At 36.4% G+C, this 13,600-nt stretch overlaps 1 protein-coding gene across 1 annotated transcript in view; it reads left to right on the top strand.

The window, feature by feature from the left end:
- The window catches only part of ROS1 (ROS proto-oncogene 1, receptor tyrosine kinase), a 144,092-nt gene extending 131,739 nt beyond the window's left edge, over positions 1 to 12,353 (top strand). The window contains exon 43 of the mRNA XM_012002357.1: positions 12,014 to 12,353. Within this exon, the coding sequence (XP_011857747.1) occupies positions 12,014 to 12,324 (311 nt within the window). The 3' untranslated portion in view covers positions 12,325 to 12,353. The remainder of the gene's footprint in view (positions 1 to 12,013) is intronic.
- Positions 12,354 to 13,600: the final 1,247 nt, after the last annotated feature.

Genomic DNA, 13,600 nt, shown 5'->3' with positions numbered 1-13,600 from the left:
GAGCTTGCAGTGAGCTGAGATGGCACCACTGCACTCCAGCCTGGGTGACAGAGCGAGACTCTGTCTCAAAAAAATAAATAAATAAATAAATAAATAAATAAATAAATAAATTCTGGAACCATTCTACTATGATGGACAGACTAAGCCTTTTAGTTAAATGTAAACAGACTTAAAATACAGTAGTCACTTAATTCATTTCTAAAGTCACATTTACTGTATGTATGCCTAATTGGCTGCAGAAAAATGAATTTAAAATATTTCTCCTTCAGCTGATCTAGAACTTCTTGTTATTAAAAGTTTGCCAGGCCCTTTGTTTATTTAAATGCAGATGTCCTTGCTTACAAACTAAACTGGTGAGATGGATCACAACTTAGAATCTCTCAGAAATTAGGCTTCTTGCTATTTGCAGTGACTGACTATAAGACTGAGTGCAGGAGACACCTTTACCTTGAGAGCTTACAGAGCTACTTGCACATCTTTATTAAAGAATGGTCCTCTCCTATCAGGGAAGGTCATCCTCTTCAACCAGGTTTTCAACTTGAGGAGGGCTACACGTGAAACAGTGGAGAAAGGGGACACCGGTGTAGCCAGACATCAGCTGAATCAACCCTGGTGATCAGTGGGTGGCAGATGTTGAAGTCAGATCACTCTCACATGAGACCTTCACCTCGAGTGATGCACTTGACTAATAGCAGATAAAAAGAGAAAGCCCATGGACAGACATCTACTTGTCTATACATCTTACTACATATTTTGGGTGACTTTGGATCCATTATATGACCATAAAACTCTGATCATGTAACTTCTTTAACACAAACTGCTAAGCGACAGATTGGAAAGGGCTGCATATGCCTTGGCCATGTGTCATAACCCTCAAGTAAACCTTGTTAATAGTCTCACATTGTTTCTACTCACTATCACCCTGGACAGAGCTGATTCTAAGAATGCCAATGGCAGAACACTTGGGTATTATAACTGGCACAGCAACTCCATCCTTTGGGGGGCTCTACATATATACTTGCCTATATGAAGATCACATAGGATTAGGCAAACATACCCTTAAGCCATTCTAGACACTATTAAGGCCTTGTCATTTTCTAAGAATTTACTTAATGAGACATTTCTCTGAATAAAATTTTGATAATTAAAAAAATTATTTCAACAGATACTTACTGATTTGGGGGCAAGGCATAGTGTAAGCACCTGTATTTAATGTGTTCATTTGTCTGCTTTAAAGAAAAACAAGAGGTGAGAGTATTTCTTTCTCTTGGAAGCTAGAATCAGTTTCTTTAATTTTGTTTGCCAAATTTAGTAGTAAACTGGCTTTTACTGGTGATATTGAAAGTTGTCCTTGTCATAAGACTATATATATATATCCATAGGAAATACTGGTGTCACCAGTTCACTATTTAATAATACTGTTCTGCTCAAGCCATTTTAATCTACTCCAGCCTGGCCTGGTTCTTATTTGTCATAACTTCACTTATGGAAACTTTAGAGGAACAATCATGCAGAGCGGTTTGCCAACATGTAAAATTAAATCTTTTGTTCCTAAGATAGATAACAGTAACTGGGTTGAATTGAATATAGACATATCTGAAAGGCAGGCAGAACATGGTTTTGCTTGCTTGGCATTGAAAGCACATTTTCTTGACTATATCACTCCTCTTATTTTTTTCTATAAATTTATGGGATACAAGATTATTTAGTAATGAAGTCAGGGCTTTTAGGGTATCTGTCACCTGAATAATGTACCTTGTACCCATTAAGTAATTTCTTATTCACTCTTCCACAACCTTACCCTTTCAAGTTTTCATTGTCTGTCATTTCATACTCTACCTCTATGTGTACACGTTGTTTCAACCCCACTGATGAGTGAGAACATGTGATATTTGTCTTTCTGTGTTTGACTTATTTCATTTAAGATAATTGCCTCCAGTTTCATCCATGTTGCTACAAAATACATGATTTCATTCCTTTTTAGTGGCTGAATAGTATTTCATTGTCTATACCACATTTTCATTATCCAGTCATCGATAGATAGACACTAGGTTGATCCCATACCTTTGCTATTATGAGTAGTACTGTGATAAACATATGAGTGTTAAGTATGTTTTTGATATAATGATTTCTTTTCCTTTGGGTAGATACCTAGTAATGGAATTGCTGGATTGGTTGCTAGATTGTATTTTTAGCTTTTTGAGAAATCTCCGTACTGTTTCCCATAAAAGTTGTATTAATTTACATTCCCACCAACAGCATGTAAGTGTTCCTCTTTGCATCCTCGCCAATATCTATTATTTTTGACTTTTTAATAGTAGCCATTCTGACTGGGGGAGAATGATATCTTATTATTTTAATATGCATTTCTTTGGTGATTAGGGATGTTGGGCATTTTTCTATATACCTGTTGGTCAGTTGTATGTCTTCTTTTGATAAAACACCTATTCACGTCTTTTGCCCACTTTTTAATGGGATTGCTTGTTTGTTCTTGTTGAGTGTTTGAATTCCTTGTATATTCTGGATATTAGACCCCTGTTGAGTGAATATTTTGCAAATATTTTCCCCCATTCTGCAGATTGTCTGTTTATTCCATTGATTATTTCTTTTTCTGCACAAGCTTTTTAGCTTAATTAAGTCACATTTGTCTATTTTTGTTCATGTTGCCTGTGCTTTCAGTGTCTAAGTCATGAATTCTTTGCCTAGACCAATATCCAGAAGAGTTTTCCTTAGGCTTTCTTTCCCAGTTTCATGTATTACATGCAAGTATTTTCACAGTTTCATGTATTACACGTAAGTCTTCTAATTCATTGTAAATTAATTTTTGTATATGGTGAGGGTAAGGGTCCAGTTTCATTCTTTTGCATATATCCAATTTTCCTGGCACCATTTATTGAAAGCGGTGTTTTTCTCCCCAGTATGTGTTCTTGTTGACTTTGCCAAAGATCAGTTGACTGTAAATATGTGGCTTTATTTCTGGATTCTGGATTCTGTTCCATTAAACTATGTGTTTATTTTTATATCAGTACCAGACTGTTTGATTACTATAGCCGTGTAGTATTATTTGTTTTTTTTTAAATTTATTTTTGGCTGAGCGTGGTGGTTCATGCAGGTAATCCCAGCACTTTGGGAGGCCAAGGTGAGCGGATCACGAGGTCAGGAGATTGAGACCATCCTGGCTAACACGGTGTCTAGTAAAAGTACAAAAAAAAAAAAAAATTAGCCGGGCATGGTGGCAGGCTCCTGTAGTCCCAGCTACTCAGGAGGCTGAGGCAGGAAAATGGCGTGAACCTGGGAGGCAGAACTTGCAGTAAGCCAAGATCGCGCCACTGCACTCCAGCCTGGGCAACAGAGCGAGACTCTGTCTCAAAAAAAAAAAATTTTTTTTTAAATTTTTGTGGGTACATAGTAGATGTATATATTTATAGGGCACATGAGATGTTTTGATACAGGCATGTAATGTGTAATAATCACATCATAGAGAATGGAGTATCCACCCTCAAGCATTTATCCTTTGTGTTACGAACCAATTTTTTACTTTTAGTTATTTTAAAATGTACAATTAAATTATTATTGACTATAGTTACCCTATTGTGGTATCAAATATTTAGTCTTATTCATTCTTTCTGTTTTTTGTACCCAATAACCATCCCCAACTCCCGCCCTGTCCCTTACTACCCTTCCCAGCTTCTGGTAACCGTCCTTCTACTCTCTGTCTTCATGGGTTCCATTGTTTTGATTTTTATATTTCACAAATAAGTGAGAACATGAGATATTTATCTTTCTGTGCCTGGCTTATTTCACTTAACATAATGATCTCCAGTTCCATCCACATTCTTGCAAATGACAGGATCTCATTGTTTTTATGGCTGAATAGTACTCCACTGTACTATATGCACATACCACATTTTCTTTATCCATTTATCTTTTTTTTTTTTTTTTTTTTGAGACAGTCTCACTCTGTCACTCAGACTGGAAAGCAATGGCATGATCTTGGCTCACTGGAACTTGCCCCTTTCAGTTTCAAGCGATTCTCATGCCTCAGCATTCCAAGTAGCTGGGACTACAGGCACACACCACCATACCTGGCTAATTTTTGTTATTTTTTTTAGTAGAGACTGGGCTTCACCATGTTGGCCAGGCTAGTCTAGAACTCCTGATCTCAAGTAATCCGCCCACATTGGCCTCCCAAAGTGCTGGGATTACAGGCGTGAGCCACTGCACCTGGCCTATCCATTTATCTACAGATGGACACTTAGGTTGTTTCCAAATCTTAGCTATTGTAAACAGTACTGCAGTAAACACAGGAGTGCAGATATCTCTTTGATATACTGATTTCCTTTCTTTTGGGCATCTGTCCAGCAGTGGGATTGCTGAATCAAATGGTAGATCTATTTTCAGTTTTTTGGGGAACCTCTAAACTGTTCTTCATAGCGGTCGTACTAATTTACATTCCCACCAACAGTGTATGAGGATTCCCTTTCTCCACATCCTTGCTAGCATTTGTTGTTGCCTGTCTTTTCAATGTAAGCCATTTTAACTTGACTGAGTTGATATCTCAATGTAGTTTTGGTTTGCATTTCTCTGATGATCAATGATGTTGAGCATTTTTTTCACATGCTGTTTGCCATTTGTATTTCTTTTTATTAGAAATGTCTATTCACGATTTCAGGAAGCTCTGGGACGTAAGGGCTGACCCTAGTTTTCTGATACCTATCTCTGGGGTGATTAGCACAGGTAAATAGTGGTATGGAGAGTAAGAGCTTAAAAAAGGAGGTGGTTGGGGTGTGGGGTCTGGATTGGTTGATCTGCATTTGAAAAGTACATTTCAAGGCCAGTTGTTTACTAGCTCTAGAAATGGGCAAACACTGAGAGGGGCTGTGCTTCTAGGGTCAGCAAAACACCAGAATGTCAAAACATCAGAATACAAAAAATAAAAGATATGGTTAATATTAATATGTTCATTCAAAGTGTAGAAACAATCTGCCGAGAATGAGAATAAGCCCAGTGCTATTATAAGAAAAACTGAGTACTTTTTCTTTTTTTCTTTTCTTTTTTATTGGCCACTGGGAAATCCTATTTGGCAAAGTACTTGTTCAAGTCTCTTGACCATTTTTCTATTTGGTTGTCATTGCCTTATTATTAAATAAAGTTTTGTATATTCTAGATATAAAAGAAAAGAAATGTCTATTCAAATCTTTTGCCCATTTTTTGATCAGACTATTAGCTTTTTTCCTATTGAGTTATTTGAGCTCTTTAAGTATTCTGGTTATTAACCCCTTGTCACATGGGTAGTTTGCAAGCATTTTCTTCCATTCTGTGGATTGTCTCTTCATTTTGTTGATTGTTTCCTTTGCTGTGAAGAAGCTTTTAAAATTTGATGTGATCCCATTTGTCCATTTTTGCTTTGACTGCCTGTGCTCGTGGGGTGTTGCTCAAGAAATTTTTGCCCCAACCAATGTCCTGGAGATTTTCCTCAGTCTTTTCTTGTAGTATTTTCATGGTTTGAAGTCTTAGATTCAAATCTTTAATGCATTTTTAGATTTTTGTATATGTAGAGAGAGGGGAGTCTAGTTTTATTCTTCTGTATATGGATATCCAGTTTTCCCAGCAGCATTTATTGAAGAGACTGTCTTTTCCCCAGTATACATTCTTGGCATCTTTGTAAAAAATGATTTCACTGTAGGTGTGCAAATTTATTTCTGTGTCCTTTATTCTGTTCTTTTTTATGGCTAAATAGTATTCCATTTTGTATATGTACCTTTGGTCTATGTGTCAGATTTTATGCCAGTACCATGCTGTTTTGGTTACTATAGGTCTGTAGTATAATTTCAATCCAGTAAAGTGATTCTTACAGTTTTGTTCCTTTTGCTTAGGATAGCCTTGGCTATTCTGAGTCTTTTGTGGTTCTACATAAATTTTAGGATTTTTTTCTATTTCTGTGAAGAATGTCATTGGTATTTTGATAGGGATTGCATTGAATATGTAGATTACTTTGGGCAGTATGGTCATTTTAACAATATTGATTCTTCCAATCCTTGAGCATGGAATCTTTTTCCATTTGTTTGTGCCTCCTACAATTTCTTTCACAGTGTTTTGTAGTTTCCCTTGTGGAGAATTTTCATCTCCTTGGTTAACATATTCCTAGTTATTTCATTCTTTTTGTGGCTGTTGTAAGTGGCATTGCCTTCTTGATTTAATTCTCAGCTAGATTATTTTTGGTATAAAGAAATGCACTGAATTTTTGTACATTGATTTTGTATCCTGAAACTTTACTGAATTTATTTATCAAATCTCAGAGTTTCAATGATAAGAGCACGCTAATATCCCTGATGAACACAGATGCAAAAATTCTCAACAAAATACTGGCAAGCCAAATCCAAGAGCACACGGAAAGGATAGTATACTACGATCAAGTAAGATTTATCCTAGGGATGCAAGGATAGTTCAACATATGTGTATATGTTGAAGACACATTTTGTGGAATCTTTAGGTTTTTCTACATATAAGATAGTATCATCTGTGAATGCCTTTTATGAGATGCCTTTTTATTTTCTTTCCCCTGCCTGGTTGCTCTGGCTAGGACTTACAGTACTATGTTGAATAAGAGTGGTGAAAGTGGCCATCCTTGTCTTGTTCCAGTTATTAGAGAAAATGTTTTCAACTTTCCCCCGTTTAGTACAATGTTGGCTGTGGATTTGTCATATATAGCTTTTATTATTTTGAGATATGTTCCTTCCATGCCTAATTTGTTGAAAGCTTTTATTATGAAAGGATGCTAAATTTTATCAAATGCCTTTTCTGCATCTGCTGATATGATCATATGGTTTTTGTCTTTCATTTTGTTGATGTAATGTATCATGCGTCTTCAACATATACACATATGTTGAACTATCCTTGCATACCTGGGATAAATCTTACTTGATCATAGTGTACTATCTTTTTCATGTGCTCTTGGGTTTGGTTTGCCAGTATCTTGTTGAGAATTTTTGCATCTGTGTTCATCAGGGATATTAGTGTGCTCTTATCATTGAAAGCAACAAACAAGGCTCAACATTTTTGACTGATAAGGCTCAAATTCTTTGTGATTATAATTTTATAGACTTTATTAATTAACACAATCATGAACTTCTTAAATGTTTAAAAATAATTTTTATGTTATTTTACAACAACCATAAAAATGACTCCTGATTCCTTTTTGTTTTTCTTGTAACTTTTCCAGTAATTAATCTCAGTAACTGTTCTTGCTATATTATTTTATAACTGTATCTACGTTTTAAATATCTTTATTGTAAAAGTAATTTATGTTTATTATAAAAATATAAAATTATTTAAGCAGTCTAAAAAGTAAGAGTTTCCTAATTCATCCTTATCTCACTCCCCAGTGCTAGCCACAGCTAACAATTTGGTTATACATTTGCAGATATTGTATGTGCATATATAGCCATTTACAGAAATGCTCATTTATGTATGTTTGTATATATACTATCTGAATTCAGATATTAAATTTAGGTAATCTAAAGGAATTGGTGGGCTGTAGATTCTGTAATAGGTTCTCCAGCATTTTTTTCTTACCAATAGGCTTATTTTTAAGGATTTAGTGAGAAGATGATTTTGTATTACATCTTCTGCCGGAATCCAGGAGAATGAGCATTCTATGTTGTTATTGAGAGGAAATCTATGTTCTGTGGGAGTCCAGAGGAAGGATGCCAAGTCTACACTATGGCAGAGGGACAGTCAAGAAAAGCCATGGGGAGGAGGTTACGTCTAAGCTGAGACCTACTTAGAAGCTGAGATATGAAAAAAGGAAGCTGAGGAATCCTATGTATTTTAGGATAACAGGAGCAGCATGTAGAAAAGCAGGGAATAATAGAGAATGAGATATTCATAGAACTGCACTTAGTTTATTATACATGAGAATGTGGCAAGTGATAAAATTGGAGGGTTATTGGTCACACTAATCAAAAGTAAGGTATGAAAAATAATGAAAGCTGAATTAATGAGTGGTAACAGGTGTAGAGAGAACACAAGAGAGTCTGGAGTTACCATAGAGGTAGATGCTATTGGACTTGGCAACTAAGTGGGTGAAAAAGAGAAAGGAGGAAGTTGGTAAACACCAACACTATATTCCTGGAGATGAGGAACACAGGAAGAGGAATAGTTTTGCATATGTTTGGTTTGAGTTGGCTGTGGCATATCTAAGTGGGTAAGTCCAGGACACAGTCAAGATATGGGGTCATACTCAGTTGAAAGGTCTGTCCTGTAAATATAGGTGGTTGAATTCCAGGGTGCAGATGAAGTCATTAAATTAGAGTGTATGAAATAAGAAGAGAGTGACAAGTGGATGGAACCCAGAGAACAGCCAGTATAGGAGGGGCTTACAAAGATGGTGGATATGGGGAGAAGCAGCCAGAAAGGGAAGAGGAAAGCCATAGGGAGTGTTGTTATGGAAACCCAGAGAAGAGAGACTCAGAAAGGAGAGAGTGAACAAATGCTGCAGAGAGGTAAAGCAATCCAGAGGGTTGCACAGATTTTGCAGTTGACTCATATTCTAAAATTCAACTCTTTGCTCCTGGAATCCTTTCCTTCTAATGTACAAAGACCTATTATAAAAGTCACAGAGGGCCAGGCACAGTGGCTCACGCCTGTAATCCCAGCACTTTGGAGGCGGATCACGAGGTCAGGAGATCCACACCATCCTGGCTAACGTAGTGAAACCCCATCTCTACTAAAAAATAGAAAAAATTAGCCAGGCATGGTGGCAGGCGCCTGTAGTCCCAGTTACTGGGGAGACTGAGGCAGGAGAATGGCGTGAATCCAGGAGGCAGAGCTTGCAGTGAGCCGAGATCGTGCCACTGCACTCTAGCCTGGGCGACAGAGTGAGACTCCATCTAAAAAAAAAAAAGATCACAGAGGCTGCCATAATGGGTATTAGCAGGCCTGAGAGCTTAGCTTCACCGTAGGTTCTACTTGAAGTCTCCACGGACCCTTGAGAAAATCTTTTCACCATTTTGCATTGCATAGTTCATCTATGAGGCTGAGATAGGTAATAAACAATGCTCACACTCAATATAAAGAATAAAATACCTCTGTGAAAGGCTTTTAATTAGAATAGTAGCTAATTTTATTGTAGTACTTTTCCATGTGCCACTCACTGTGCTATGTAGGTTAACTCATTAAATCTTTACGAAAGCCTTATGAAGTGGGTATTACTGTATCACGATTTTACAGATGAGAAAACTGAGGTTTAGTAACTTGCTCATAATCATACTGCTGAAATAGGGCTAGAATTTGTCTCCATTGTTGAGCCTTTCCTCTCAGCCTTCACAAATCCCTGGCTGTAGTAGGGAAATGACCCACATGATATCCCCAGTTATGTTATCAATAGTGTACTGCACAGCTAGGTATAATGAAAGCAATGATTACTTATGACCTGCTAGAAAATATACACCATTTTTTTAGGATTATACCAAATCTATTTAGGTACCAACTTGTTGGCAGAAAGAATTAAAATTCTAAATAATATTCATAACAATAGAGAAGCAGACAAATATTAAAAGTAATGATGCAGGAAGAATTTAACAGGGAATATCATCGAACTATTACAATTTAGAAAGAAGCATTTCTGGGCCATGACAGAAATAAAATTTTAGGAAAAGAGAAATTACTATTGTATTATTTACAATGAATGTAAATCCTGAAGAAAAGGAATGAAAAGAGATGTGGAAATCACTAAATTAATAATTGAGTTTGTGACCGAACAAGAGAGGCAGAGAAGAGAGAAGAAATTGAACTGAAGCAGAGTTTGCGTATCTGCAAAGGATAGAAATGGTGGAACAGACCCTTCAAGGCAAACCTAAACTTAATTATATTTTCAATAAAAAAGAATGTGTTTAATAATAGCTTACTGCTTTGTGGACTGGTGGGCATATTTAGCAAAGCAATAAAATGAGTATCTTCATTGTTGTTGTTGGAGATATGTAAGTAGATAAGAAAAGCTATTGAAAGGACTTTTTTAAGCAAAAAAGTGGGGGTGCTTAGGAAAACAGGGAGCAATAATACCATGCCTACCCTATGGTCCTACTGACCTAATGGGGTGGAAAGGGGATAGAGAGAGAAGATTAGTAACATATCTGGGCATCTAGTAAAAATATCCCGGTGACTTCATCCAAACATTTGTGTAAACATCACCTCATCAGTCCCGGAGAGTTCTACAGGAAACAAATCTAAATGCTCCTCTGCTGTTCTAAACATAGCCAGTCAGCCGGCATATGTCTAGTCTGTAAATACCCCGTCTTACTTGGAAGTCTTTATTTTAATATTTCTCTCTTAAAGAGGTTGCCGAGTGCACGCTATCTTTGTTCAGGATACCTGCTTTAAGATCTGACCCATAGACTACTTATTAAATAATTTTTAAACAAAAACAAACAAATAAGACAACTTATCTCTACTATCGCAATCTCTTGTAAGCTCTTTTTGCAACAAGAAGATGTACTAATTGCTGAAAGCTTGCCAGGGTCAAGTTACTAAATATTGCTACAAGTACTATAAACCAATAAAGTAGTTAGCTAATGATTTTTCTTTGCCACACGACAACAGAATTTGCAAAAAGAATTTATTTGCCTCATATAAAATATTATTTTTCAGACAACTCAACAAGCAAAAAGTTTAAAAAATTAAAATCATTTTTTAGTAGGAAGTTTTCCAATATGCTTATTCATGGATTAAAGGTATGACAATGAAATAGCTGATATGAGTGGGTAGACTATATTGTAGATTTAAGTTTTTGTTGAAATTTTAAACTTTCCTTTAGCCTGATTTCTTTAAGCCTGTTAAGAACCTCCTACTTTCCCCAATTATTGGATTAGTGTACTACTTAAAGTTAAATATCTTATTTTTTCCTAACATTTAAAAACATTTTCCATGGCTATTATTACATATACCAAGTTATTCTTATGGGCATCTTAATGGCTATTAGTGCATATTGGCAATAATCATAACAGTTGAATACCTTCCACAGGTGTTGAATAGCTTCCACAGGTGTTCAATACCCAGGTACTAACCAAACTTGGCATCTGGTAAAGTTCTTTCTATTAGGGAGATAATTTTACAACACATCTAACTATTCATGTGTTTTGAACTATGCTATAATGATGTTTGAACAATGAAGAGGAAAATTAGATACCAATGAGCCTGTGAACCTGTAGCTTGGCTATCTTGTTCTTCAGCAGTTTGGAGGGTCCGCACAAAGGAAATGCATACCTAATGATATGGGGAGAAGGGATGTGGTTCATATGCTCTTATAGAATAAGCTTTGTAGTTCAGTTAAACTTAATAAATAGGTAGATCCATTAAATTTTTGTTGGGAAAAATAGGTACGCTGGTACCTCCATTAGTCTTTTTAAATTATGTTATTTTCCTCATATTTCAATTTAAGTTCATTACAAATACATCAGACCCGGGTGTGAGTCAGGGCTGAACATAGAAATGTTGTTTCATTCATTGCTATATCCATCAATAACTAGAATACACGCTTGGAATATAGTAGTCATCAGTAAATGTTCTGTTAAGCAATTAATTTAGCAAAATTACTAAATCTAAAAAAACCAATCTTTAAAAGTAGATATTTCAGTTGCTGTGGAAGTATGAAAAGTAAATAGACAAAAAGGGCCCTCTTAGGGCCAATTAAGTCCTATCACAAAGACCATGACTTGCTCCGCCTATTAAGGCAGAGTTAATCACCCCTGTGCTCCTACTACATTTTAAAATATTCCTTTATTAAAGTGCATGTCACCTTCTATAGTAATTGATCTGCTTCCCTACTAGACTGCAGCAGCCTCAAGGACAAGAAGCATGTTTTATTTATCTTTGTATTCGCAACACTTAGTAGTTCTCATAAATGTTTGCTGAACAAATGTATAAGGTTGGTGTTGCTATAATTCTGATATAGCCTTATATTATTACAATAAATACTTAAACACATGCTAGAATAACATTCATATTTTTTTCACAGGTGAAGATGGCGATGTGATTTGTTTGAATTCAGATGACATTATGCCAGTTGCTTTAATGGAAACCAAGAACCGAGAAGGGTTAAACTATATGGTACTTGCTACAGAATGCGGCCAAGGTGAAGAAAAGTCTGAGGGTCCCCTAGGCTCCCAGGAATCTAAATCTTGTGGTCTGAGGAAAGAAGAGAAGGAACCACATGCAGACAAAGATTTCTGCCAAGAAAAACAAGTGGCTTACTGCCCTCCTGGCAAGCCTGAAGGCCTGAACTATGCCTGTCTCTCTCACACTGGATATGGAGATGGGGCTGATTAATAGCGTTGTTTGGGAAATCCAGAGATGAGATAAACACTCTCATTCAGTAGTTACTGAAAGAAAACTTTTCTAGAATGATAAATGGCATGGTGGTCTATAACTCCAAATAAACAGTGCAACATTCCTGGGTTCTTATCTTGGTTCTGAGAGCCATTTGGTTTCAGTTGTAGCAATCCCCATATCAGCTGCCTGACTTCCAGTAGAATTATGAGATGAACACTAAGCATGTGGAAAGCTTAGGAAGACTCAGAAGTCTGGAAGGGAAACACTGCTCTCCCTCTCCCTTGAGGTGCTTTAGACTCTTACCCACCTTTCAGTTTGGGCTGTAATAAAATTATCTTGGCCACATGTTTAGAGACAGAATAGGTGTGTTCAGGGATGTGAAGAAGAGGCTAAGTAGTAGGCTCAGGGAGTCAATTGAACTACAGATAATCTCAAATGGGACCGAGGAAATGAGAAATAATTTGACACATACAGAAGAAACCAGCACCTGTGACATGAGAAATCACTTGGAAAGCTATTACTGCAATGATATGTATTATCTTTTTCTTATTTTTTATGTTTTTATTTTTGACACGGAGTCTCACTGTGTTGCCCAGGCTGGAGTTCAAAGGCACGATCTCGGCTCACTGCAACCTCCGCCTCCTGGGATCAAGCAATTCTGGTGCCTCAGCCTCCTAAGTAGCTGGGATTACAGGCGTGTGCCACCACACCCAGCTAATTTTTGTATTTTTAGTAGAGACGAGGTCTCACCATATTGGCCAGGCTGGTCTAGAACTCCTGACCTCATGATCCACCCACCTTGGCCTCCCAAAGTGCTGGGATTACAGGTGTGAGCCACTGTGCCTGGCCAATATATATTGTCTTTAATCACTACTGTAAAATATTTTGTATCTTTGAGGCTTACAACGGTAGATTCAGTCATATTGAAAATAAGACTATGAAGATCTTTAAGTCCTGAAGTTTTGCATCCTGTAATCTTCAGTTGTATAAAAATCATTCTGACTTGTGTGCTATTATGGAAATTAACTAGTATAAGGGTTGCTATTTGCCATATCTATTTTATACATAAAATACTTAAGATTACATTTTATATCGAATTATGCTTAAAATTAAATATAAGTGATTATACAATATTAATTCAACCTGTGTGATTTTTAACAGCCACATGAAAAAATAAATACCTAAATGAGAGCTATTATTAAAAAAAGCTGTTCAGCAAAACACCTTAACTTAAAACCAATATATATATTTTGCAGTTGTCCATTTAAATCTT

Source organism: Mandrillus leucophaeus, unplaced genomic scaffold (assembly GCF_000951045.1).
Source record: "Mandrillus leucophaeus isolate KB7577 unplaced genomic scaffold, Mleu.le_1.0 Scaffold683, whole genome shotgun sequence".
In the NCBI taxonomy this organism is placed as follows: Eukaryota; Metazoa; Chordata; class Mammalia; order Primates; family Cercopithecidae; genus Mandrillus; species Mandrillus leucophaeus.
The sequence above is the reverse complement of the archived record's forward strand: the minus strand, read 5'-3'. Positions and strand labels throughout refer to the sequence as shown.